Raw genomic sequence first — 25,571 nt, forward strand, 5'->3', positions numbered from 1 at the left:
GTCAGCTGCCAGCAGCTCAGTGCAAACAGACAGAGTGCTGTCCCAAGGGCACACCTCCCACACCACTGGACAGGGGCTCACACTGTGGCCCCAACCCTCCAAGCTCCAAACTGGGAGTTATTGGCTAATGTATCAAGAAGCAGGCTAACACAGCCCACTCTCCAGCAGCCTGGAAGCTTCTTCACATGCATGAACACAAAGTGTGTCAGAATACAGTGTTGCCATCTGACACGATAAGCCAAGATGTATGGTGCTGTGCATCAGCTTAAGCCACTGCCTGCAGTGCTGGCATCCTGATAGCACCAGTTCAAGACCCAGCTCCTGCACTGCTGAGCCCACTCCCTGCTAACTCACCCAGCAGAGCAGCTGTCAGCCCCAGGGCTCAACCACCAAAGGGGGGACCTGAGAAGCCGGAGGCGCAAGGGTCCCGCCTGGTCCAGCCCCAGCCACTGCAGCCAGCTGTCTGGGCAATCATAGTATAGATCTGCCTCTCCCTTTATAACTCTGTATCTCAAATAAATCTTTAAAAAAATAAGCTTTCTCAGTTAAAATGTCAAAAAAAATTAAAATTAAAAGTAGAGCTTAGTATGATAGCATAGTGGCTAAATCCTTGCCTTGTATGTGTTAGGTTCCCATATGGGTGCCAGTTCATGTCCTGCCCTGCTTCACTTCCAGCTCCCTGCTTGTGGCCCAGGAAAGCAGTCGAGGACGGCTCAAAGCCTTGGGATCCTGCAAGCCCTGAGGAGGCTCCTGGCTCCTGGCTTTGGATCAGCTCAGCTCCGGCCATTGCAGTGACTTTGGACCGGAGATCTTCCTCTGTCTCTCCTCCTCTCTGTATATCTGACTTCCAATAAAAATAAATAAATCTTTAAAAAAATATAATAAAATAAAGAGGAAATTCATGCTAGTTTTGTTGTCACGCTTAAATGCAGGAATTCCAGGCTCAATGCATGACAAATGGCCAGCTAGAGTGCACAGCACAGGGGCCAGCACTCCGGCACAGGCCACCATTATGAAGTGGGCATCCCAGGGTCAGGCTCCCTACTAACACAGCCTAGAGGCCAGAGAAGCAGGGCCCAAGCACTAGGACACCACCCACGCTTGTCGGAGAGCCAGAGTGCCTGCATCCTGGCTTCAGGCTGTGGCAGCCTCGTGGGGCCAGCATTATGGTGGAGCTGGAACAGGCATGGGCTCTGCTGTCACCACCCAGTCCATCACTGGTCTGTGTCCTGCTGCTCAGCTTCTGACCCGGCTCCCCACTAACAGCCTGCGACAAGCAGCAGATGGCTCAGGAGCTTGGGCCCCTGCACTGGCATGGAAGACAGCAGAAAACTCAGGGCCTAGACCTGTCTACCGTGGCCACTTGGGGAGTGAACCAGATGACAGGTCTTTCTCTATTTATTGGAAAGGAATACTGAGAGACAGGAAGATCTTCCAGTCACTGGTTTATTCCCCAAATGTTCACAGGGAAATCAATTCAAAGTCAGGAGCTTCCTCAAGGTCTCCCATGCAGGTGCAGCGGCCCATGCTTTTTTTTTTTTTTAAGATTTATTCATTTTTATTGGAAAGACAAATATACAGAAGGGGGAGAGACAGAGAGGAAGATCTTCCATCTGCTGACTCACTAACCATGAGGCTGCAACGGCCGGAGCCTAGCCAATCTGAAGCCAGGAGCTAGGAGCTTCTGGGTCTCCCACGCTATGGGGGTAGACCGTCTTCGACCGCTACCTCAAGCCACAAGCAGTGAGCTGGATGGGAAGTGGGGCCGCAGGGACATGAACCAGAGCCCAAATGGAATCTCAGTGGCTAAAAAGGGAGTATTAGCAAATTGAGCCATGATGCTGGGCCTAGTCCCTAAGACTTATTTTATTATTTTGGGAAACACAAATTTACAGAGACAAAGAGAGCCTTCCTGTCTCCGTAACTCTTTCAAGTAAATAAGTAAGAATCTAAAACAAGAAACAAACAAAAAGCTACAGAAAGATGCAGAGGGCAGAGGCGCCCAGGAGATGCGTGCTCCACACAGCTCCACACCCCACCAGGGGCACTGGGCCTCCAGGGAAACCCCCACAGGGGCCCTTGCCACCTGCCGGCCATAGGACACACAGACACAGGGGCAAAGGCTCCAGAGGCCAGAGCTGCCCTGGTCTTTGGGTAGAGGTGGAGTCGAGCCCGCAGAAAGCACCTAACAGATTCAGATACAATGCGGACCAGACACGACTGAGACTTGCTCAAGTGCTTCAGGTGAAGCAAACAAGGACAGAACCAAAGACCACCTGGGAAGGAATGCAGCCTTCAGGCACCTGAGGCACCACAGAGGCCGATGACAGCCACAGCAGCCCCCGGCAGCAACGCTCACTCTTCCAACAGGTTTCAGCTGAGCCTGCGCCAAGTTGCAAGGAGCCTGCTGCTTGCACATGCTGAGCCGGGATGTGATCCACAATTCCCCTCCAGGCAGTCTCCACAGAACAACTGACTCAGAGCAATCGGCTACCCTGAGTTGCAGTAAAACCTGCAGCAAAGCAGAAAGTGAAAATTCATTCCTGAAGGGATGTACAGGGTAGGTAAGGTAAGGCATCAGGCAAAGCTTCTGCCTGGGCCTTGTGTGACACCAGATACTCCCCTCCAAGCCAGTGAACTACAGAGACCTGAGCCTGAGAGTCAACTTCCCCGACACACCAGGGGGTAACGAGTTATGTACAGTAATGGTCCCTAGTTACTCTAAGTGCTCTTTTATTTTTCTAAGATTTATTTATTTTGCGCAAGAGAGTCAGAGAGAGAGAAAGATAAAGATCCTCCACCTGCTGAATCACACCCCAAATGCCTGCCATAGGACCGGCACCGGCTCGCAGTCTCCACTGTTGGAGCTTCCTGCTAAGCCAGGAGTTTCTTCTGGGTCTTCCACGCGGTGCAGGGTCCCAGGCTTTGGGCTGTCCTCCACTGCTTTCCCGGGCCACAAGCAGGGAGCTGGAACTCGAACTGACATCCACCCCACTGGCCGTCCCCAACACCTGTGTCCCCAGGACCTGTGTGGGGGCACAGTTGGTTAAGCTACAGCTTCTGGCACAAGTGCCACTTCAAGCCCCAATTGCTATGCCTCAGATTTAGCTTCCTGTTAGCTGTGATGGCAGCAAAACACAGCCCAAGAAACCACAGTCCTGCCTCCACATGGGAGATTACGATGGAATCTGGCCTCCGCCGACCCAAACTTGGCTGCTGCAGCCACCTCCCATCTCCCTCTCTGTCTTTCAAACAAACAGGGGCCCGGCGGCGTGGCCTAGTAGCTAAAGTCCCCGCCTTGAATGCGCCAGGATCCTATATGGGCACCAGTTCTAATCCTGACAGCTCCACTTCCCATCCAGCTCCCTGCTTGTGGCCTGGGAAAGCAGTCGAGGACGGCCCAAAGCCCTGGGACCCTGCACCCGCGTGGGAGACCTGGAAGAGGTTCCTGGTTCCTGGCTTCGGATTGGCATAGCACCGGCCATTGTGCTCACTTGGGGAGTGAAACATTGGATGGAAGATCTTCCTCTCTGTCTCTCCTCCTCTCTGTATATGTGACTTTGTAATAAAATAAATCTTTAAAAAAAAAAAAAAGAAAAGATTAACAAACAAACAAATGACCAAATAAATATTAAGCTATTGACACAAAAAGTATAAATACACATGGAACCTAATACATTTATTGCAACTGAGGAAGGGTCAAAAATAAGAACAGAAATGAAGAACTTGGAGTTCATGCTGTTCACACGGTCAGACAAGGTGACTGCTCTTGCTTAAGCTTTGTGGAAAGGCAGTTTTAGACTTCCCTTTTCTGAGAAAGATGCCAAATAAATCTTGATTAAATACGCTTGGAATCTAACATGTGACACTATGCTAAGGAGCGTGCTGCAGGACAGACAAAGCTAACAGCAAGAGCTGGGGTCCTGCTCTCACACAAGGGCGCCCGCCACACCGGCATTCCCGGCTAGCAGTCCAGCGACAGCAGCACGGCCTAGTCCCTCCAGCGGTGCCCGCACTGGGCACTGCAGCACTTGTAGAAGGTCGTCATTGGCTCATCGGCGGAGCGCGTCTGAATTTGCATGAAGTAAGCACGAGGATGCTCACACTTTGGACACGGCTCTGGCAAGAAGAACAACCAACAAGTGAACCACATTACATAATGAGTGCTGCTTCCAGCTGTGCCCCAGCTCCCTGAGGTGTGCCCAGGAGCCGAGAGAACGCTGTGAGCATCTGGGCATGTGTGGAAGACCGGGTGGAGATCCAGGTCCTGGCTTTGGCCTGGCCCAGCCTTGGCTGCCACAGCAGTTTGGTGAAAGAACCAGCGGATGGAGGAGTCTCCCATCTCAGCTGCACCCCACCCCCACCCAGCACACTTTCAAATGAATAAGTCACTTGGAGACACTTAGTAAGTGGTTTCCTTCACAGCAAAAGGACTGGCCGAGTGTGACCTGGAACACTCCTCCTGCCCTCTGGCTTCCACTTTCCTCTGATCAGAGAAATAACATACAAGCTAATCTCTAATGGAGTTTCATGGCTGTAACACTTGAGACAAGGTAAGCAGTCCTCAGCAGCTTTACTGCAGAGTCTTCATTATGAAAAAACTACACAAGACATTCAAACTTTTTCCATCTGAATCAACTTATTTTTTAATTCCATTTCTCCATATACATTTCCAAAAATTTTGTGTTCAATGAAATTATTTTCTGTTATTATGTGAAATGTACAAAATCCTGGAGCTCCTCCATCCGTTTAGTTCCCTCCTCAAGTGCCCAGAAGCCCAAGGCTCACCCAGGTCTCCCGGGCGGGTGACCATGACTGGCACACGCAACCCACACCCCTCCCCCATACCTTCTCAAGAACTCTTTTTTTTTTTTTTTTAAATGTTTCCACTTTAATTTTTTTTTTTTTTTTTTAAGATTTATTTTATTTGTATTACAAAGTCAGATATACTGAGAGGAGGAGAGACAGAGAGGAAGTGGAGCTGCCGGGATTAGAACCAGCGGCCATATGGGATCAAGGCGAGGACCCTAGCCACTAGGCCATGCCGCCGAGCCCAAGAACTCTTAAGCAGAGAAAGCTAGTGCCAACACGGACGGTGAGGGCTAGCCTCGGAAATCAGGGCTTCTGGAGACAGAATGACTTGGCAGAGTGTGAGGCTGCTGCATCACTGCTTCTAAATGTAACAGCGTGCAACAGGGGCCATAGCATGCTAAGCCTCCCACATGGGGGCTGGTTCGAGTCCTGGCTGCACCTCCTCGGATGCAGCTCCTTAAGAAGCGATGGAGGACAGCCAAGCACCCCTGCACCCACGTGGGACATCTGAAGAAGCTCCTGACTCCTGACTTTGGACCAGCCCAGCTCCACACACTGCATCCTTTGGTGGAGTGAGCAAGCACAGCAAACAGCTCCCTTTCTCTCCCTGCCTGTCTTTCACATACATAAATCTTAAAATTATCAGTTTAGGGCCCAGTGCAATAGCATAGCGGTTGAAGTCCTCGCCTTGAACGTGCCAAAATCCTATATGGGCACCAGTTCTAATCCCGGCAGCTCCACCTCCCATCCAGCTCCCTGCTTGTGGCCTGGGAAAGCAGTCGAGGACGGCCCTAAGCCTTGGGACGCTGCACCTGTGTGGGAGACCCGGAAGAGCTCCTGGCTCATGGCTTCGGATTGGCTCAGCTCCAGCCTTTGTGGCTGCTTGGGGAGTGAACCATCAGACAGAAGATCTTCCTCTCTGTCTCTCCTCTCTGTATATTTGACTGTACAATAAATAAAATAAATCTTTAAAAAAATTTGAGTTCAGTACCAAAAAGAATCATCAAATCTATGCATTTTTCACATATAATATGCAGTCCCACATACTGCTAAAAAAAATGTACTAAAATAGACTCTACTAACTGTTTCTCCATAGTTCTGTGAACTTGACCCCTGTGACTGCGCTGAGGGCCTTGGCCTCAGCCTTCCTGCCTGGTGCTACATGACCGGCAGCTAGGCCCACAGGCTCACTTCCATGAAGGTCTGCTCCTGGGGGACCTCGCTGCAACACAGGGTAGCAGCCTCTGGTGGGCACCGGCACCCCACACTGGGGCCCATCTGCTGACACGTCCCAGAGGAGGGGTACGTGGCGGGCCCCCAGATGGCCTGTCCAGCCCCGGGCTCGGGGGCACTTGGGGAGTGACCCAGACTCTGGGTCTCTCTACGTCTCCCTCTAACTCTGCCAAGGTCCCCAACCAGAAGCAGAGCCCTGCTCCTCAGGGCGTCCAGAGAACACTGGCGGACACCCCCGAGCCGACCCGTCAGCCCAGGCCACCCCTCACCTGCTGTGGAGTCCACGTTCTCCCAGGCAGCGGCCCCCCCGAGCACATCGTCCACTTCTTTCAGCTTCGGGTACTTCCGACTGGTCACCTGGCAGACACACACAAATTCTCAGCTTCGAACAGGTGCACAGCACTGCCCCGGGGCCTCCCGGGCTCAGGGATCCTGGACCGGGGACCCCGAGAGGACAGGGGACCCAGAGATCAGGACAGGGGACCCCGAGCAGCAGGACCGGGGACCCCGAGCAGCGGATCCCGGACCAGGGACCGGGGACCGGGTCACAGCTCCGCAGGGCGCAGCCGAGGACGGGACGCTCCCCCAGGCGAGAACCAGGGCGCCCCCGGAACAAGGGGCCCACCTTGCGCGTGATGTTGTGCACGTAGGGGCAGGTGTTGCAGGCAAAGCGGTGGCAGTGCTGTCCCTCCTCCACGATGAGCCCGTTCCCGCAGCCCGGGCAGAACAGCAGCATGACGCCGGCCGCCGGAAGCTCCCCCTCCCCTGCCGGAAGCCCTTCGCGCCGGCAGCCGCCAATCCACAGACCCGACCTTGCGCGCGCAGGCGGCCCTGCGGCCGACCGGCTCGCATTTCTCATTGGCCGCCGCAGCTGTCCCTCCCCCCGAAGCGCCAATGGCTGGGCGCCCTCATGCAGACGCGCCTGAGCGCGTCCCTCTTCCCAGGCATGGAGTGGCGGCGGCGGCTGGAGACCCTAAACTACCGGTGACCCTTCACCTTAAGCCCGCGACCCCATCCGTAACCTTTCACCCTAAGCCCGCGACCCCATCCGTAACCCTGGAGGCGCCGGCGGCCGCGGGGCCCGAGGTCGAGGACGAGGACGAGGAGGAGGCGCTGCCGCATTCGGAGGCGATGGACGTGTTCCAGGAGGGCCTGGCCATGGTGGTGCAGGACCCGCTGCTCTGCGACCTGCCGATCCAGGTCAGGCCGGGAGCGTCAGACGGCCCTGGGCACCGATCAGAGAGCCGCCGGGGCCGCGGGTCAGCCTGGCAGCCTCCGAGGGCTGAGCCCACCTGCCTCTGCCCACCTGCCCAGTGCCCCTGCCTACATGCCCCGTGCCCCTGCCCACATGCCCCTTTCCTACAGAGGGCGGAGGCAGGCCAGGCCCTCACACACATCCCCCGGTGGTTGCTAGGTAACTCTGGAGGAGGTCAATTCCCAGATTGCCCTGGAATATGGCCAAGCAATGACAGTCCGAGTGTGTAAGATGGATGGCGAGGTCATGCGTGAGTGCTACCAGCGGGCCGGGCTGTGACCAGGCTGTTGGGGGTGCAGGGAGCGTGCAGGGGGTGGGGTGTTTGGGCTTAGGGAGCATCCCGGGGGTGGGGTTGGGGTACAAGGAGTGTGGTGTTGGAGGGGTATCCCACCACAGCCTGTGTCGCCTGCAGCTGTGGTTGTGGTGCAGAACGCCACTGTCCTCGACCTCAAGAAGGCCATCCAGAGACACGTGCAGCTCAAGCAAGAGCGCGAAGGGGGCGTCCAGCACATCAGCTGGTGAGCGGGCTCCCACCAGCTGCTGGTCCCTAGAGCCCATGGGGAGACGCTGCCCCAGGCCCTGTGGCCTCTCCGGGTAGGTAGCTCCCCTAGCACCCTGTTCCCTGCTGCAGGTCCTACGTGTGGAGGACGTACCACCTGACCTCCGCAGGGGAGAAGCTCGCAGAGGACCAAAAGAAGCTCCGCGAGTAAGCCTGCTTCCCATCCTGCAGGAAGCTCTGGGGGGTCCCAAGGGTGAGGGGGCCCCGCTGGTTTTCACCCACCTCCACCCTCATGCACGCCTTGGGCGGGGTGCCAGGTACTGCTCCTGTTCCACTTTCAGCTATGGCATCCGCAACCGGGATGAGGTGTCCTTCATCAAGAAGCTGAGGCAGAAGTGAGCCTCAACACAGAGACCTCCCCATTCGCTGGTCGAGAGGCTGTGCCGTGGCCTCGTGGAGCTGTGCCCAGTCGCACAGCAGGGACCCCCGGGGCTGTAGGTCCTGGCCGTTTGCTGTGGCATTTAGGATGTGAAAAGCCTTGACCAGCGTCGTGGCATAGCACACTGATAATCCACTTGTGGTACCAGCATCCCATGTGGGTACTAGTTCAAGTCCTGGCTGCTCCACTGCCCATCCAGCTCCCTGCTTGTGGCCTGGGAAAGCAATAGAGGACGGCCTAAAACCTTTGGACCCTGCACCCATGTGGGAGACCCAGAGCTCCTGGCTCCTGATCAGCTCGGGTGCAGCCATCATAGCTACTTTGGATTTGGGAAGTGAACTGGCACACAGAATTCTCTCTCTCACTTTGTAACTATGCTATTCAAAATAAAATAAATATTTTGAAAAAGAAGGTGAGAAGCCACAGCCCTGTGGTTAGGGAAGTAGGTGCACCCCTCAGCGGGAGCTGAAAGCAAAAAGCTGCTACTGGCCAATCCTGTCGCCCCTGTCTCCACAGCAGCCAGCTGCATTTGCCTCCTGAGTGTGTAGGGGAGAGGCCACATGGCTATCGCTGGACCCTTCCTCTGTCAGGGAGAAGCAGCAGCGGGTAGAAGCCCAAGCTGCCGGGTTAAAGCCCCAGTCCCTCCAAGGAGTGGGTGCTGAGGGCATCACTGAGAGGTGACTGGCTGCCCATTCTGGGTATGGAGTGAGGCCAGGGCCTTGCAGGAGGCTCCCACGGTCCTGCCCAGGAACCCGGAAGGAGACAGTGGGGGTTGAGTTGGTGGCAGCTAAAACGCTCCCGGTACATTTATTGGCCACACAGACTATGCTGCCGCGGGTTCCAGCAGTCAGTGCAGCTGTGCGTCCAGCTCATACTTCTCGCAGAACTTGTCGGTGAAGGGGATGCAGGTGAGGGCCTCGCACCACTCACAGCGCACTGGGTAGACGTAGAAGAGAACTACCAGGCCGGCCAGGAGCCCCAGGAACACGGCCTGGAAGATGATGATCTGGCAGCGCTTGCGGTACAGGTCAAACTTGCCGAAACTGATGTAAGGCAGGAAGGCAAAGGAGAGGAAGAGGCCGCTGATGAAGCCTGAGATGTGGGCGAAGTTGTCAATCCAGGGCAGCAGCCCGAAGGCGAAGAGGAAGAGCACCACGGCCAAAAGCTTGAAGAAAGCCCGCCAGGGCCGCGCCAGGATCTGCCAGCTCTGGAAGAGCTCCACGAAGAGGCAGGCCAGGATGCCAAACTGGGAGCCGGCCGGGCCCACCTGGGGGCAGGGACAGGGCCCATGAGCCCACAGGGCAGCGGCCCCAGCCCAACCCGGGGCTGTGGGGAGGGCAGCTTACCTCTGCCCTGTACGGCAGGAAGATGGCACTGGCCAGGTTGCCAGTGATGCCACTCAGTAAGTAGATGATGGCGATGCGGTGCCAGCCCGCCAGCTTCTCTAGGTCCCGCAGGACTGTCATCTGGAAGCAGACAGACACCAGGCAGTGCAGGATCCTGTGGGGGGTGGGGAGGGAGCACTCAGCAGGGAGGCAGCCACCCGCTCTTGGGGTCCAGGACCACCCACTTGGCCCAACATCACTTGCCCAGCGTGCAGAAAGAGGGACAGCCACAGCCGGTAGAACTGGTCGGGCACCTCGGGGTTCAGGAAGGGGAGGAGCCCACACACGTCGTCCATGCAGTGCACCTGCAGAGAGTGACTGTCGGTGCCCAGGGGCGGGGAGGCGGGGCGCTCTCTGGGCACTCCCTGGGCCTACCTGGGAGCACAGTGTGGCCTCCTCGTGAAAGTAGCCCCTCATGAAGTCACAGTACTCTCGGGAGGTGATCTCGCACCTGGAGGTCAGGCCAGGGTCTGGGGTAAGGTGAGCCCCATGTTGGGGCAGCCAGGCCTGGCTGCAGCCCTGAGAGCAGTCTGGACTCCTGGCCCATATCCTGTGCTATCCAGGATGGTCTCGGGATTGGGAGGAGAGTGTGCAATGACCTTGAAAGCCCAAGGTGCACAACCCTCCCCACATATACACACCTGCCCTTGGTGTGCACACACACACACACACACAAACACTCACCTGCCCTTGGTACCGATGCAGCAGGGCCGGCCTGTTAGAACACAGTCCATGTGGGGGTGGTTGGTGTGGTTGCCCGCACTGCTCTTGGTGCAGATCTGGGTCAGAGATAGGAGTAAGCTAGGTCAGGGGCTCCCTTAAACCATGGCCTCACCACATGTGTGTGGGCAAGTAGGGAGAAATAAGGTGTCCCTGACCCCCACCCCTGAGCCTCGCCCGGGCTGCTTGTCAGCATGGAGTCAGCCTCAGACCTCCTAGAGCACAGAGACCTGAGGGGGCAGTCTCTGCCATGAACTGGCGGCATACAGCTTCCTCCCCACAGCCAGCACCCCAGCTCACCGGCCATTTGGTGATATCTTCTGGCCACTCGTGGGGGTCCTCAGAGGAGGGCTCATCACACACCCTGCATGAGGCTAGCGTGTGGTCAGACCCTGTCATTGCCCCCTCCCTCCCAACCCACCACAACAGGGGGAACCCTGCAGCCTCCCCAGCAAGCCCCCAGCAAGAGCCCAATAGACCCACCTGGGGTCCTGGTGGCAGACAGAACCAAACAGCCTCTTGTGGCCAGCAAGGTCAGGTGCACTGGGATGAACAGGCCACTTCACCCATACGGCCAGGGTGGACTGTGGGGAGACTAGGGTTCAGAGCCCAGCCCTTGCAACATTGGGCCCAGGACAGAGTGCAGACAATCTCCCTCTGGGTGGACAACCCTAGAGGGCCTGTGTGGTGTGGGAGATCCTGGAACCAGGGGCTGAGCAGCACAATTCCTATTCATGAAGCTGCAGATGAATCCTCTAGGTCCCTGGGAGGTTTATGTTATAAAAAGGGCCTGGGCTGGGTTGTGGCACAGCGTGCTGAGCTGCCACCTGGAATGCCAGCAGCAGATCCAGTCCTGCCCAGCTGCTCCGCTTCCCACCCAGCTCTCTACCAATGCCCCTGGGAAGGCAGTAGAGGATGGTCCAACTGCTTGGCACAATGGAAGACCAGGATGAAGTTCCTGGCTCTTGGCCTCGGCCTGGTCCAGCACTGGCTGTTGCTGTGGAGCCACTTAGGGAGTGAACAAGAGAATGGAAGATAACTGTTTTTCAAGTAAATTAAAAAAAAAACTATTTTTGCCATTTTCCAATTTTTTGCACCAAAAAGATCTCTTACGTTTCCATTAATTCATTAAGTGCCCTGTGTGCTGATGTGATAAAAGCTTGGGTGTGGGCCTGGCACGGTGGCCTAGCAGCTAACTCCTAGCCTTGCATCTGCCAGGATCTCATGTGTACTAGTTCATGTCCCAGCTGCTCCTCTTCCCATCCAGCTCCCTGCCTATGGCCTGGGAAAGCAATGGAAGACAGCCCAAAGCCCGGGACCCTGCGCCGCATGGAAGACCTGGAAGAAGCTCTTGGCTTCAGATCAGCTGAGCTCCAGCCACTGCAACCATTTGGGGAGTGAACCAGCAGATGGAAGATTTTTCCCTCTCCTTCTCTCTGTATCTGCCTTTCCAATAAAAAGAAATGAATCTTAAAAAAAAAACCTAGCTGAATCTTCTATGAAGCTTTTTGGGGATGAGCATTGTGGCACAGGGTGTTAGGCTGCGCGTAATACCCTAATCCTAACCCCATTTCCCAGCACTGGGGTGAGTTCTCACTCCCTCTTAGGGCCCAGCTCCTGGCTTCAGCCTAGCCCTGCCCCTGGTACAGCAGCTAGTTGGGGATGAGCCAGCAGATGGAAGATCTTAATCTACTTTCTACAAACTTTTGACTTTCCAATCAAAACAAAAAAATCTTTAAAAAAAAAAAAAAAAGGCAATGCGAAGACACACACGCAAACAGGAAGCACCCAGAGTATGCCAACGTAGGAAAACCAAAACCCAAGTCAGGCTGGCGGCGTGCACAGCCAGCTGAGTCAGTAACCCACGTCGGAGCACCAGCTCAAACTTCTGCAGCTCTGCTCCCATTCCAGCCTGGGAAAGCAGAGCAAGATGGCACACCCACATGGGAGACACCAACCAAGTCCCCAGCTCCTGTGCTGTGACCATTTGGGGAGTGGCAGGACCCCTCTGCTCTCCCACAGCAATCCACAGGGATTTGTGTGACAGGTCCAGTGCAGGCTAACTCAGGTGGGTCTATCACGGTCTGAACTTAGGGAGCCCTGTGGGGACCAGGGACACACCGAGCACTCTTCCTCTGAAGTCTGCACGCAGCCCGAGCGGTCGTTGCGCACACAGCACGCTGAGTGCTTCTCACGCTCCCGCGCAGCGCGAATAAAGCTGTGCACCTGTGGGTCCTGGCGCATGCAGGGTGAGAACTTGGCGCCCAAGTGAATGAGGGCCTCCTGTGGGAGAGAGACATGTGAAACCATGGGTGCCAGGGCACACACCACCCGCAGTTCCTGGGCCCTTCTGCAGGCCGTGCCCTCACCGAGCTGGGCCCAATCCAGAAGTTTTCCTGCTGCACGTACTTCACATTCTCATAGACGCCCCGATTCCGCAGCACCTGCACCGCAGGAGAAGCAGCTTAGAGGTAGATGGGGCGGCGGGGGTCTGAGGCCGGCAGGGTGGTATGGCTCACCGAGTCAACGGTCTCATGCTGGGAGAAACCAACAGGCGCGATGCCGTAGATGCACACAGCAAGAATGGTGACCAGAGAGTGCACGAAGGTGAGCCAGTAGGTGAAGAAGGGCCTGTGCAGAGGCAGTGAGTGTCAGCAGGGGCCCTGCCCTCCTGCCCAGCACCTCCCACAGCCCCCAGGCCCACCTGTGGTCATCCATGTCCTCAATCTGCCGCTTGACATAACTGTCGATGCGCTTCCGATAGGTGCGGTTAGTGAGCCGCCCCACCATGCCGAGGCCATAGGGTCGCTTCTCCCTGGCGAAGAGCTTACGCACAGGCACAGCGATGCGCTGGCCCCGCCTGGGCCCTGGTGGGCTTACTACCTCCTGCCGAAGCCGCACTTTTGGTTGTGCGGTTCCAGAGCCGCCATCCCTCTGCTTCCGCCACCCGCGTTCCAAGGGCCTGGAGGGGAGGCCATACATTACCTTCTGGCCCAGGGTCCCTGCCCCGCCCATCCTGTCCCCAGCCCAGCTGCGAGGATTTGGGGCAGAGCAGTTGTTTAAAGAGGCAGGACCCAGGAGGGGCTCTGCACCCCAGGAAGTAACCATGGCACTTGCTGCTTTCCTATTGATCCCAGCCAAACCCTAGGACCACAGTCACTCCTTATGGGTGGGTGGTCTGACCCCGGAGCGGCCCACCCTTGGTCCCCTGCTGCCTGGCCACCCCACTCACAGCATCAGGTGACTGCGCTCCAGCTCGCTGCGGCCCAGGGCGCCCCCAGTAAGCTCGGCCTGCTCCGCGGCTTTCTCCCAGTCAGCCAGCGCTGCCTCCGATGGGGACTCGAATACCTCGTCCGGATAGGTGGACAGCTCCTCGTGGAGGACCCCTTCCTGAACAAACATGAGAGGTCAGGCTGCACACAGACAAGAGGGTCAGAAGCTGCCACCCAACCTCCACTTACCCGGGCAAAGAAGGATGTATCCAACTCGTCAGGGAAGTCGGTTGTGTCCTCTTCCAGGAAGCTGGCTGGCGTAAAGCTCCGGCGCTGGGCCCGCCGCAGGGTGCCGTCCCTCCCAGAGCGGCCCTGAACAAGAGGAGGAGGTAACACAGACCGGCTGGCCCTGGTCCCTGACCCTGCCCTGCCCCGGCAGGCACCCACCTTCACCAGGGCTGCAGCCGCCCGGAAGCTCATCTTGGCCACCGACTCACGCTTGCGCCGCCGCGGGAGCCGGTTGAACCCGGAGCGGGAGCTGGAGAAGGAGCAGAGGGAGGCGGCCCCCGGCGTGATGGGGGTGTGCGGGGCACTCAGGCCATCGGCAGTGTCATCGGCCACACGGAAAGCCCGGCCACGGGCCAAGGGGTCTATGATCTAGGGGAGCGAGAGGCCACATGCAGCGCTGGGGTGCTGGGAAGAGGATGCTAGGGCTCTAGGGCTGCTAGCTCCCCCAGCCACACAGGTGCCCACCACTCCTGGGCAGCTCCGACACCTCCAGAATCCTTTTCCCACCTGGGCAGCTTAAGACACCTGCCCACCCATTGCTGACACCCCCAGGCAACCTCAGGCTGTCTGCTCCCTGGGACCTGGGATCCCTCTCCCAGCGACCACCCAAACTGCCTTCTCAAACCACCAGATCTGCTCCAGAGGGCCCAGCCCTGCTGAAGCTGGCAAGGCTCCCAGCCCAGCCCCCAGGAGGAGGAGGGGCTGCAGGATGTGGCAGCAAGCGTACCCTCTGCATGCCCAGTTGGCATGGCCCCACGTAGAGTGGAGGAGGGGTCTCAGTGCTGGCCAGCGACACGTTGTCCTGGCTGGGCAGGTCCAGCTCCCGGATGACCTGGGGCTTCAGCTTCCCATAGCGCTGGCTGCAATGACGGATGCTCTTGCGTTGCCACTTCTGGGTGCTGTCGGAGTCCTTGCTCACGCCAAACCAGTCAGCGGTGCCCCTGGCACAGGGGGGACTCAATAAGGGGCAGCACTCCACTAGCCCAACTGAGGGCTTCCTACCTGTCCTGGTCCTGGCCCTGGCGGGGCTCCAGGGTAGACATCGAGACCAGAGAGGGTCCCGACAGTTCAGGCCATGGGGCTGGGGCTGTGCAGCAGCCCTGGGACATGCAAATGGAAACATTGTCAGCATCTGCCCCAGGAGGAGCTCCAGGCACTACCAGCCAGTTGGGCAGCTCCTATAAGGCCACATGCCATGCACATGCCAGAGAACAGCAGCACACACATGACCTGCATGAGATACCTGAGCAGGGACCAGGAAAGAGCCTGGCGCTGTGGGAGGGCCCTGCGGGCAGCCTGGTAACCCAAGAGGGGCAGAGTGTGGACACACCCAAAGCGCACCTGTCGGCTGCTGAGGGCCAGAGCATTGGTACACAGGGAGACAGAGAAGGAGAGACTGAGCCCCAGGAGAGGGGCAGAGAGGGGCCGTGCACCCCCGAGGGTCCCATGGCCAGGGCTGGGTGTACCTGCGGATGGTCTGTGTGATGGAGGCTTGGCGCTGCAGTGCAGGCCGTCGGGACTCGTGGTACACACAGGGGGGATGGATCTCAGCCGGCATGCTCACGCTCCTCAGGAAAGCTTGGCGCCGCAGGGGCTGGGTGACAGGGGCATGGTGAGGAGGCCGTGCAGAATGCACCCTCAGCCCACACAGGCCAGGGCCTACCTGCAGGACACTGGGCTCCTCTGCGGGGGCTGCGGCTGGGATGTCCAGCTTCAGCCAGGGGGGCTTCTTGCGCTGCAGACTGCTTGTGCTGTCCCGGCGGACCTCACTCATGGCTGCGGGCCGGGGGCCGGAGGGAGCGTCAGGGTGCACCAACCCTGCAGCGGAGCTGGCTGCTTAGGGCTCCCAGGGGCAGAATCCCGCGGCACAGCTGCACCCACACCCGGAATCTGTCCCACTCATTCCGACAGTCTCAGAGCTGTAGCGAGGCGGTCCAGCAGCGCTGGGGACACGAGTTTCTCCCTTCTTCAGCTTTCAGACGACAACACCTGTGAGGGAGTGGCACCTGTGAAGAGCATGCGGGACGGCTGCCTCCTGCAGCCATGTGCCTGGGGCCAGGAGACCCAGAGGTGGGGACTTCAGATCCGAGGCTCCCTCCGCATTTCAGATCATGAGAATCAGTCACTAAAAGGCAGGTGATAGGTGCGTGCTGAGGGCTGAGGGTGAGGTGACTCCGAAGTCTGTGAACTCGGGGCTTAGCCATTCTGTTCTTAGTGCAAACCTCAGCCTCTGGAACACCATGGCACACACCACACACAGGGGGAACAGAAAGGCCACCAGCAGGAATGTTACCTGTGGCTGTGGACACCAGACTGCTCTGCAGTGCCCCTCAGAAGACTCCCAGTGAGCACCTGGTGGAAGGACCCCACAGCAGAGGCCATTGTTGGACTGGGGCCACCACCGCTGCGTCAAGTCACATGAGCCATGGCCTCCACATCAAGCCCTATCCCCTTTGTGGCCCATCTGTATACCTGCTCCATGTGGGACACAGATACTTCAGGCTCTGGCCAGAGCCTGGGGGAGCAGTGCGGACAGCAAAACCAACCCCAGAGGCCCCAGGCACCGCTTCCCCTCCACGGCTGAGACAAAGGGAAATTGAGGCAGCATCAGCAGGCAAAGGCCCGGGACACTGACCACAGTTCCCAGCGGTCCTGCCCTCCGGGCTGGCCAACTCCGCACCTTCAGTCTCCTCTCTGACAGTGTGCCTCTCGTCAGCTAGCTGCGTGCAGCTCTCAGCCAGGGTTAGGATTCAGGCCCAACCCATGGAGCATGCATGCAGGTTCAGGCCCAAGGCCACCCTCGTCCACCTCCGGGGGTGTCTCTGTGCTGGGCCTCAAGTCCTCAGGCAGACAGCCACTAACCAGAAGGCGCCCTACTGAGAACTGAGACCAGCCCTAAGAGGACCCGGGCCAGCCCACACACCCCGTCCAGGGCCAAGACGTGCCACCGGTCAGCTCTCCCCTGCTACAGGTGGACACCACAGCTAAGCAGCCACCTGCAATTCCACATCAGAATGCCAGCCCAGTGCCAGCTGCTCTGCTGCTGCACCCAGCAAGCAATGGAGGGTGGCCAGAGACTGTGGGGTTCCTGGCCCCTTTGGGGTCCCCGGTGAAGTTCCTGGCCCAGCCCTGGCTGCCGAGCTCATTTGGGGATTGAGCCAGCGGATAAAGGATCTCGCCCACCCCACCCGAGACTCCAGTGGGCAAACATATGGGATACTGCAGTCGCAGGTGGTGGCTTTACCCCATTACTCCACAATGCTACCCCAAAAAACCTACAAAAAATGCTGTTGCTGGAGAAGAGATGGCTGGTAGGGCAGCCTCCAAGCCTGACACACTGACCGGGGGTTCAAGTAATGCCAGGCCTGTGGGGTGCCCTGTGTGCCCTGGGGGGGTGATCTGATCCCCCACAGGGCTGCTGTACCCAGCAGGAGCTTGGAGGAGGCCAGGGACCAGATGCTGGCCATCCAAGCAGGGCAAGTTATGCAGCCTCCACTGCATGCCCACAGCTTGTAGCGGCGTGGTGGCTCATATCCCTGGCGAAGTTGTCGTCCCCACACTTTCCAAAGAGAGAGAGACAGGTGCACCCCAGGAACCTGCAGGCCATGGCTGGTACTGTCCTAGCCAGGGCCCACCCACACATGCCCAGCACCTCTCTCGGCCCTTTGCCAACCATGCTCACACACCACTATCTTTCGCTCAGGGAGGGGCTTCTCGCCCATTCCCTAGCATCCCCTTAGCCAAGTAGAATATCCTGGAGCCTGTCCCTGCAGCTTCCCCATGCCCAGGACACTGCTGCAGTGGACAGTAGTTTCAGGAAAGCACAAGCTGACGGGGGCTTCTGGAAGAAGCAGCCCCTTGGCTGGGAGGTCAGAGGGGCCACAGGACACCAGCTCGCCTGAGGCCCCCACCCACTCTTAAACCCCTCCTGTGACAACCCAGCCTGCTATGGGCCTCCAGAGAGCGGGGTTCATGAGGTCTGAAGAGACCCCCCACTGCAGGCGTGGGGGAGGGCGGCCCAGGGGACACAGAGCCCAGTGTCCAGCGTAGCCAGCACACAGTGGGCTCTTGTTCCCAGACAGTTTCTTGAGGGCAAATCCCAGCAGCACTCCTGCCGCTGCCCCCTTGGAACGGGGGGAGGGGCGGCACGGGCAGAGTGCTCAGGGCCTGCCTGGCTGGCAGCTCCAACCACATCAGCGGGTCCCCGGCCCAGCACCATCAGGAGACCAAACACTGGAAATGCCGGCACAGGAAGGGGGCTGGGTGCAGTAGCCCTGAGCCAGGACAGACTGGGATGGCCAAGGCCCTGCGGAAGCTGCCCTGGCCGCAGGCGGGCCTGGCATGCAGGTCCCAACTCTAGCTCCTACCTGGAGAGGCGTCATGCTGGCCTGGGGGCAGAGAAAGTTGTGAGAAACACCTGGGCTATAGCGCGTGTGGTTAACTCCAGGTTAACCACAGCTGAGGGAATCACCAGGCACCCACCCAACGACAGACAGGCTGGGGTGTCCCACAGACACCGATAACAATGGGAATAGGTCGCCCCGAGCAGGCATGACTGGAGGCTGAGCCGCAGGCAGTCTGAGTACCATACACTACCAAGGACCAGGTCCCGGAAGACACAGCCAAGAGGCAGCAAACAACCAGGACCAAGCTGGCCATGCTCAACGTACCAGCAGCTGCCTCCACACTCTGCATGCTGGCAGAGGGGCCCAGAGATGGCCACCCCCACAGCCAGGACAGCCAACGCTGCGGCCTGGCTCTGCCAGTGGCCAGATGGATCCCCAACCTCCGTCACTCTTGGGACATCTGCATCACTGTCCGCCCTGCCCTCTCACCTGCCCAGCCCCTAGGAAAAACAGGCCCACATCTGGGCCACCTGGGCAGGTGTGTCTTGAGCCTGGCCCCTGGGGGAACCGGCTGCTCTAGCATTCCCAACAGGCACCCTGGTGCACCCTGTTCTCAGACCTTCAGTCTCCCGTTTGACCATGAGCCAGAGGCTGGATTCCCAGCCCCCTGGGGAGCAGGAATCGCCAGCTGTCTGGAAGCCGGTGCCCAGTCCTTGTAAACCATGTGTAGCCTGGCAGGGGCCGCGGCTACAAAACACTGCAAACCTCAAGGCGTTCCCCGCCCCCCCCCCCCCCCCCCCCCCCGTGATGCTTCACAGTGGGCCAAGGCAGGGCTCACCCGCTGCTGTGGCTGTCCTGGTGCGCCCCCAACATCTTCTCAGTCCCGCCCCCAGGCCTGCAGGGTCCAGCAAGGAAGTCACGGTGGGGGGCGGAGCGCCCCAAGCCTGGGGCACAGATTCCTGTGGGCTGTGACCTGGGTGGGGGCAGGTGAGAGGGCAGGGTGGACAGACCATGGCACAGATGCCCAACAGTGACAGACTGGGGGTCCATCTGGGCCACCAAGTGGGACCGCAGACTAGGCCAGGCTGGGGTCCAGTGAGGACCCAGTCCGTACATGGACTTCCCAGAGTTCGGCAGAGGACAGAGCTGCATGGCCCGATCCTTATGGATGCCCAAGCTGCCACAGGCCCTAACAGGGCCTCAGCGTCCACCCTACAGGTGCTCAGGCCAGCCACCATCCAGGTCACACAGCCTGCTCAAGTCTTTGCAGCCTTGGCTAGCCCCCACTACAGAACTCTCCTGCAAGCAGGGGGAGGTCCCCCAACCCCGGAGTTTTGGCCATGGGGTGCAGCAGACTGTCAGGCCCCAGCAGGCCACGAGCCCACACTCCCCAAAGAATGAGGGAACAGTCACCCCCAAACACAGCCAAAGCATCGCACAGGCAGAAGAGCCAGCTAAGTCGAGCTGTCACAAAGGACACTGTGCGCCGAGCAGGAAGGCCCACAGACCTAGGGTCCCCCTAAACCAAGGTGGGAAGGAGAGATGTGGGCACCCCAGGGAGGGGGCTCTGCAGTGGGAGGCCCCTGCCTCCTGCCAGGCACTCAGTCAAGGGCCTCAGCCTTCCCCGTGCTGCTGGACTCCCGGCATCCTCCTAGCCTTGGGTGCCCAGAGCCCAGCCCAGGACCGCTGGGCCCCAGCCGGGCTAAACCTGAAAAGCCAGTTTCATCCTCGAATCCTCTCCCGGACTCCACAGGAAGTCCCCAGTGGGGGCAGGGGGCTTTCCCAGTGCAGGCCGAGGCCTCCCGCCCTGGCCCGCATGGCCTGCGCAGGCCCAGGCTGCCACCCAGGAGTCCCCTGCCCACCGCCACCCAGCCCCAGCTGCCTCGCAGGGGGCTACCGGGGGCCGCCCCACCCGCCGCCCTCGCCGAGGACACGGCCCGGCTGCCCGCCCATCCCACCGGGAGCGCTCCCGGGCCCCACCCACCGGAACACGCTGCGGGGCCACCAGGCTCCGGACAGTGCGCAGGGTCGGCCGCCGGGACGCGCTATTTTTGCAGCTTCGTGAGTGGGGACCCCGGGGGATGGGCCCGCCTCGGCAAACTCCGGGAAGAAAAGTGTGGCCGCCTGAGTCGGCCCGGAGCGCCCTGGGACGCGCTCACTCACCGCCGCCGCCAGAGCCGGGGAGGGGCTGCGCCTCTGGCCGGGAGGGCGCCCGAGTCCCCGCCCGCCCGGGAATGCCATGGCGAGGGGCGTGCGCGCCGGGGGCGGGCCGCGCTGACTCAGGGCTCAGGAATGCACGCCGCCTCCTCCGGGAAGGCCGCTGGGCAGCGCGGGCGCGGAGCGCAGCTACCGGGACACCTGTGGCTTCGGCGCGCCAGCAGCGCCCGCCCTGAGCTGCTCGGCGTCTGCTGGGCCACAGTGAGTCCTGGCCTTGTCCTGCCTTTGCTCGGCGGCAGCGGGGAGGACGGGGTTGGCAGTGTGTGCACGCTCCTGGCCCTGGGCCACACACAGGCCCACATGTCCCACACCTGTGTCCAGCAAGCTGCACGCAAGCACCGCTTAGCGACGCAACCGTACACGCGCGCCTAGGTGCCTCTTCCCAGCTCCCAGCAAGGACTCCCTGCGACATTCATGGGCGGGGGCTGCCAGGAGGGCGGGTGGCCTAGCATCTCCCTGCTTCCCACAGGTCCCACTGGACCCTGCACGGGTTGCTCTTCAGGCCCTGGCAATCCCAACACATCCTCAGGGGCTAGGGGCACCAGCCCTCCCAGAACTGAGCTGCTGACCCCCAAAGAGGCAGCCACATCCAATGGCCATCAGAAGTACAGCGGTGGGCCCGGGCCGAGGGAGGCTGTCCGCTTGCTGCACTCAGAGCCTCAGCTGTGTCACGGGATAGGGCAGTGCCTGCCCCAGGGGCTGCCGTGGGAGCCACACAGAGGGGTAAGGGAGTCCTGGACTCCAGGCGAGAGGGAAGTTCACACACACGGGATCCCCACTCCCCTCGGGCCCAGATTCCCAGCCAGAGGACAGGCTCACAGCCCCTGCCAGGCCCTGGAGACCCAGCCTGGACAGCCAGGGTCAGTGGCCATGTCCTGTCTGCAAAGCCAGCCACAGCTGGCTGGCTGGTGTCAGCGGGTCCTCCCTGCCACGCACACTGCCAAGCACCACCAGATCCAATGCACCCTGGCCCTCGTCCCCGTGGGGGAAGGTGGGCAGCCACCCAGCAACTCAGCCACCCAGGCTGCCTGCTGGGGCAGCTGCTGCAGCCAACACTGCCATTGGTACACACTCGGTACACCCCAGCCCAGTCCGTGGGGTCGCAGCCAGGTGAGCAGCCACACTGCTGCCCTCTCCCACCACCTACTCTTGTGGGTGAGAGACCCTTACACAGTAATCCCCTCCTCCTCCAGCCACCCCAAGTAAATGGGGGTGCACTTGCCTCGCATGCTGGGCACTGGGGCGTAGGCCCAGGCTGAGGACAAGCATCTATCCAGCTCAGCCAGGGACTTGTGAACTCCACTCAGGACACCAGAGGGTGGGGGTGCTGACCGGGAGGCCCCCTTTCCCCAGGTGGCCCTCACGGCCAGCCGGAGAGAGATGAGAACCAGCTGGGCCTGCCTGGGGAGCAGAGATGCAGGGATGGGCGACCAGCCCTTGGCAGCCTGCAGAGGAGGCGGAAGTGAGTCTGGCTGGCCAGAGGCCTGAAGTCACAGGCTATTTCAGAAACAGCTGCCCTCTTCCCATGGCCCAGGGTCCCCTAAGGGCTGGGGCACGGGCAGCTCAGCCCCTGCAGGAGAGGTCGGCCCCGCACCCTTCCTTGGCAGGGGTGGGGAGGTCTCTCGTTGGGCGGCGGCCAGCTAGACTGAGGCTGAATCCCCGGCTTTGAGGCCAGCAGGCCCAGGTCACTCAGGGCCTTGCCTCTGTGCTCCAGGGTGCCGAGGGCAGCTTCAGCCCCACCCATAAGCCGGAAGTGGCTCCCCCTGGTGCGACCCCAGCTCCTCCTCCTCCGATCCAGGCAGGCTGTGGGATGCCCATTTGCAGGCTGCGGTGGGCACCTCCTCCCACAAGCCAGGAAGTTGGGGGGTGCAGAGATTGTGCAAGAACATCTGGAAAAGTGGGGGTCCTGGCGTGGCCCACCCAGACTCCTCCCATAACTCTACTTGCAAAATCTATAAACACACACAGCGCCCCTCCCTGCCCCCCCCACCAAGCCTGTGGAGGAGGAGGAAGGGCCCTGGATCCGGGACATACCACCACCGCCCACCACACACACAGCTGGGCCACTTCCAGCGGCGCCTGCTCCTCCTTCCCATGAAGTGCTTGGGAGGCCCGTGAAGCTGGGAAGGCAGGCGCGCAGGCAGACTCCAGGGCTCCAGGGCTAGGTTCTCCGCCGCAGCCCCTAGAGGGTCCAGGGGCGGCAAGGGGCGTGAGGGGTGTGAGAGGCGGCAGGGGGTGTGAGGGGCGGTAGGGAGTGTGAGGGGCGGCAGGGGGCGTGAGGGGCGGTAAGGAGTGTGAGGGGCGGCAGGGGGCGTGAGGGGCGGTAAGGAGTGTGAGGGGCGGCAGGGGGCGTGAGGGGCGGTAAGGAGCGTGAGGGGCGGCAGGGAGTGTGAGGGGTGTGAGAGGCGGCAGGGGGTGTGAGGGGCGGTAGGGAGTGTGAGGGGCGGCAGGGGGCGTGAGGGGCGGTAAGGAGTGTGAGGGGCGGTAAGGAGTGTGAGGGGCGGTAGGGAGTGTGAGGGGCGTTAGGGGCGTGAGGGGCTGCAGGGAGTGAGGGGCGGCAGGGGTGTGAGGGGCGGCAGGGAGTGAGGGGCGGCAGGGAGTGAGGGGCGGCAGGGGGCGTGAGGGGCGGCAGGGGGCGTGAGGGGCGGCAGGGGGCGAGGGGCGGCAGGGGGCGAGGGGCGGCAGGGAGTGAGGGGCGGCAGGGGGCGTGAGGGGCGGCAGGGGGCGTGAGGGGCGGCAGGGGGCGTGAGGGGCGGCAGGGGTGTGAGGGGCGGCAGGGGGTGTGAGGGGCGGCAGGGGTGTGAGGGGCGGCAGGGGTGTGAGGGGCGGCAGGGGGTGTGAGGGGTGTGAGGGGCGGCAGGGAGTGTGAGGGGCGCAGGGGGCGCTGCGCGCCCTGAGGGGGATGCTCCCTCCTCCCGGGCGCTTCTCAGGTCCTGCACGCCAGGGGCGGGGCGTGCTGCCGGCCCCGCCCCCCCCACTGTTCCTGTGCGCAGGCGCGGCCCCGCCCCCCGCTGTTCCTGTGCGCAGGCGCCGGCGCGCAGCGTCCGAAGATGGGGGCGCACGGCGGGGCGCGGGTGAGCGCGTCCGTGGCTCTCGGGGCGGCCGGGTCTTCCGGGTGGCCGCGGACAACGACCCGATGGGCCTCCAGCTCTCGGGCGGTTGCGTCCACTCCCGGAGCCTGGCCGAGACGCTGCCCACTGACCCTTCCCCAGGTCCGCACGCGCTCCCTGGCCTGGCCACAGCGTCCGTGCCCAATGCTTCTTCCTTTTGCCCTCTGCCCCCGCAGCTGTCCCAGAAGGTAGGGCGCAAGAAGCGGCGGCTGGCGGAGGGGCGCACGGAGCTGCAGGAGAGGCCGCTGGCTGAGGCTCTCCATAGCCCCGGGCCCCAGCGCAGCATCTATTTCATGAACCCAAAGGACAGTCCTGCCCGACTGGGGACAGAGTTCTTCAACCAGCCAGCCGTCCCCCTGGCACGGGCGTTTCTGGGCCAGGTATGGGAACCAGATTTATCTAGTTGACAGGGAGACCGACCAACAGAGATGGGGGTGCTGGACCTTCCACATGCCTGGCAGGGAGGGAGCTGGGACAGCTTTACCTGCTGTACCACGGGGCTGGCCCAGGCGGTGACCACTGCTATGTGAGCTGGCAGTGCCACTTGTGGGCCCTGACCTGGGGGAGCTGTGCTGGTGTGGGGCTGTGGCCCACAGATAGAGAGCAGCTCCTGTTTGCCTTGCAACAAGAGGCAGCCAGGAGGCTCCTCCTGCCCTGAGCAGGGACTGACCACTCACAGGTGCTGGTACGGCGGCTTGCTGATGGCACCGAGCTCCGTGGCCGCATCGTGGAGACGGAGGCGTACGTGGGGCCTGAGGATGAAGCGGCCCACTCGCGCGGTGGCCGGCAGACCCCCCGCAATCGTGGCATGTTCATGAGGCCAGGGACCCTGTATGTCTACATCATCTACGGCATGTACTGCTGCATGAATGTGTCCAGCCGAGGTGAGTGCCAGGCCGGGGCTTCAGAACCCTGCAGCAACGGCCATGGGGTCTGTCAGGGTCGCCACTGCTGCCCAAACTCAGAGCTGCTGGCAGGTGGCTCTGGGAGGGGCCAGCTGCTCACACTGGGAGGCCAGCTGGTCCTGACCGCCCTGGGGAGGACACAGCTACAGGTCACGCTCTGGCCTTGGTGAGCCTGTGGCAAGCAGGCAGGGCTGCAGTCTGTATCTGCAGCAGATGGGAGGTGGCAGGAAGAGGAACAGAGTTTGGCATGCGTTCAGTAGCCAAACCTGTGGCTACCTGGTGGCGGCACAGAGCAGGTGTTGAGGGTGGTGTGGGTTCCTGACGCCCCTGTCCCTTTCCTGACCCCAGAGGAGGGGCCAGTAGAGAGGTGCTTGGTTCTGTTGTGGAGGGGCAGGGCTATGTCTAGGGGGCCGCCATGGCCAGGGCCAGCCAGCCACATGAGGGGCAGCCCACCTAGCGCCCGTGATTGCTGCAAGCCAACCTGGATGTGCAGTGGAGCCCAGACCTTGACGCAGTCGGCCTCACAGGGGACGGCGCCTGTGTCCTGCTGCGCGCACTAGAGCCCCTGGGAGGCCTGGATGCCATGCGGCAGCTACGCTGTGCCCTTCGCAAAGGCACCACCGGTCGCACCCTCAAGGACCGTGAGCTCTGCAGTGGCCCCTCCAAGCTGTGCCAGGCGCTAGCCATCGACAAGAGCTTCGACCAGCGGGACCTAGCTCAGGACGAGGCCCTGTGGCTGGAGCGCAGTACCCCTGGGCCTGGAGTGCCCACTGTGGTGGCAGCAACCCGGGTGGGCATAGGCCAGGCAGGAGAGTGGGCCCAGAAGCCCCTGCGCTTCTACATTCAGGGCAGCCCCTGGGTCAGTGTGGTGGACAGAATGGCTGAGCAAAGGGCCTGCTCACACGAGTGAGGCTTTTTAATGGGACTTGGAACAAATAAAGGATTTATTTGTAGAAAACTGTTGCTGTGCCCCAGCCAGAGCCCTCTGGTGATCAGCATGCGGTCCAGGCCCCACTCTGGGAAGTCCCAGTAGACAAGATCCACGACCCTACAAGATCAGCATGACCTCAAGATCAGCTTGTCGCTTGGCCAAGCCTGCTGGTGGCCTTGGGGCTGTGCTGAGGGCCAGGCCAGGTGCAGCAATGGAAAA

General features: G+C 60.7%; 4 protein-coding genes across 9 annotated transcripts; 2 read left to right on the top strand and 2 right to left on the bottom strand.

Annotated features, from left to right (window-relative positions):
* Positions 1-3,752: 3,752 nt before the first annotated feature.
* On the bottom strand, positions 3,753-6,825 carry POLR3K (RNA polymerase III subunit K). The gene is made up of 3 exons (XM_004596580.3): positions 6,671-6,825; positions 6,315-6,402; positions 3,753-4,119 (listed from the first exon to the last, which is right to left on the bottom strand). Exons 1-3 carry the CDS (start codon positions 6,779-6,781, stop codon positions 3,992-3,994), a joined length of 327 nt encoding a protein of 108 aa, XP_004596637.1. The 5' UTR covers positions 6,782-6,825; the 3' UTR covers positions 3,753-3,991.
* Positions 6,826-6,926: 101 nt separating this feature from the next.
* SNRNP25 (small nuclear ribonucleoprotein U11/U12 subunit 25) lies at positions 6,927-8,651 on the top strand. Its single transcript, XM_004596581.2, has 5 exons — positions 6,927-7,245; positions 7,460-7,550; positions 7,713-7,818; positions 7,932-8,006; positions 8,141-8,651. The coding sequence occupies exons 1-5, from the start codon at positions 6,940-6,942 to the stop codon at positions 8,196-8,198; spliced, it is 636 nt and encodes a 211-aa protein (XP_004596638.2). The 5' UTR covers positions 6,927-6,939; the 3' UTR covers positions 8,199-8,651.
* Positions 8,652-9,012: 361 nt separating this feature from the next.
* Positions 9,013-20,815, bottom strand: RHBDF1 (rhomboid 5 homolog 1). 6 transcript variants are annotated; one of them, XM_058680397.1, is made up of 19 exons: positions 20,174-20,815; positions 15,507-15,832; positions 15,310-15,437; positions 15,087-15,194; positions 14,571-14,784; positions 14,003-14,212; positions 13,805-13,927; positions 13,576-13,733; positions 13,048-13,305; positions 12,863-12,974; positions 12,713-12,787; positions 12,465-12,626; positions 10,827-10,927; positions 10,644-10,707; positions 10,308-10,402; positions 9,999-10,074; positions 9,809-9,928; positions 9,585-9,704; positions 9,013-9,505 (listed from the first exon to the last, which is right to left on the bottom strand). In XM_058680397.1, exons 2-19 carry the CDS (start codon positions 15,615-15,617, stop codon positions 9,086-9,088), a joined length of 2,655 nt encoding a protein of 884 aa, XP_058536380.1. In that variant the 5' UTR covers positions 15,618-15,832; positions 20,174-20,815; the 3' UTR covers positions 9,013-9,085. The 6 variants fall into 6 exon arrangements, with proteins under 6 accessions (XP_058536380.1, XP_058536379.1, XP_058536377.1 ...); XM_058680396.1 differs by having other exon boundaries at positions 9,585-9,738; positions 9,828-9,928; positions 15,087-15,191; positions 20,174-20,812; XM_058680394.1 differs by having other exon boundaries at positions 9,585-9,738; positions 9,828-9,928; positions 20,174-20,812.
* Positions 20,006-25,381, top strand: MPG (N-methylpurine DNA glycosylase). Its single transcript, XM_058681042.1, has 5 exons — positions 20,006-20,250; positions 20,506-20,607; positions 23,434-23,896; positions 24,196-24,400; positions 24,949-25,381. The coding sequence occupies exons 1-5, from the start codon at positions 20,006-20,008 to the stop codon at positions 25,329-25,331; spliced, it is 1,398 nt and encodes a 465-aa protein (XP_058537025.1). The 3' UTR covers positions 25,332-25,381.
* Positions 25,382-25,571: the final 190 nt, after the last annotated feature.

The sequence above is a fragment of the Ochotona princeps genome, chromosome 24 (assembly GCF_030435755.1).
Source record: "Ochotona princeps isolate mOchPri1 chromosome 24, mOchPri1.hap1, whole genome shotgun sequence".
NCBI lineage: Eukaryota > Metazoa > Chordata > Mammalia > Lagomorpha > Ochotonidae > Ochotona > Ochotona princeps.

What these genes read in the sequence shown, in the direction of transcription:
- RHBDF1 (XM_058680394.1), bottom strand. Translation starts at nt 15,617, where the DNA reads ATGAGTGAGGTCCGCCGGGACAGCACAAGCAGTCTGCAGCGCAAGAAG. An exon ending in CTTTCCTGGTCCCTGCTCAG is followed by an intron (nt 14,785 to 15,086) that starts GTATCTCATGCA and finishes CCCCTGTGCCAG; the next exon opens with GGGCACCGCTGACTGGTTTG. An exon ending in TGCATCGGTACCAAGGGCAG is followed by an intron (nt 10,075 to 10,307) that starts GTGAGTGTTTGT and finishes CCTGACCTCCAG; the next exon opens with GTGCGAGATCACCTCCCGAG.
- MPG (XM_058681042.1), top strand. Translation starts at nt 20,006, where the DNA reads ATGGCCTGCGCAGGCCCAGGCTGCCACCCAGGAGTCCCCTGCCCACCG. An exon ending in TCGGCGTCTGCTGGGCCACA is followed by an intron (nt 20,608 to 23,433) that starts GTGAGTCCTGGC and finishes TCCTGTGCGCAG; the next exon opens with GCGCCGGCGCGCAGCGTCCG. An exon ending in CATGAATGTGTCCAGCCGAG is followed by an intron (nt 24,401 to 24,948) that starts GTGAGTGCCAGG and finishes TCGGCCTCACAG; the next exon opens with GGGACGGCGCCTGTGTCCTG.
- SNRNP25 (XM_004596581.2), top strand. Translation starts at nt 6,940, where the DNA reads ATGGCTGGGCGCCCTCATGCAGACGCGCCTGAGCGCGTCCCTCTTCCC. An exon ending in TCTGCGACCTGCCGATCCAG is followed by an intron (nt 7,246 to 7,459) that starts GTCAGGCCGGGA and finishes GGTGGTTGCTAG; the next exon opens with GTAACTCTGGAGGAGGTCAA. An exon ending in GGCGTCCAGCACATCAGCTG is followed by an intron (nt 7,819 to 7,931) that starts GTGAGCGGGCTC and finishes TCCCTGCTGCAG; the next exon opens with GTCCTACGTGTGGAGGACGT.
- POLR3K (XM_004596580.3), bottom strand. Translation starts at nt 6,781, where the DNA reads ATGCTGCTGTTCTGCCCGGGCTGCGGGAACGGGCTCATCGTGGAGGAG. An exon ending in TGCACAACATCACGCGCAAG is followed by an intron (nt 6,403 to 6,670) that starts GTGGGCCCCTTG and finishes TGTGTCTGCCAG; the next exon opens with GTGACCAGTCGGAAGTACCC. An exon ending in GAACGTGGACTCCACAGCAG is followed by an intron (nt 4,120 to 6,314) that starts GTGAGGGGTGGC and finishes TCTTCTTGCCAG; the next exon opens with AGCCGTGTCCAAAGTGTGAG.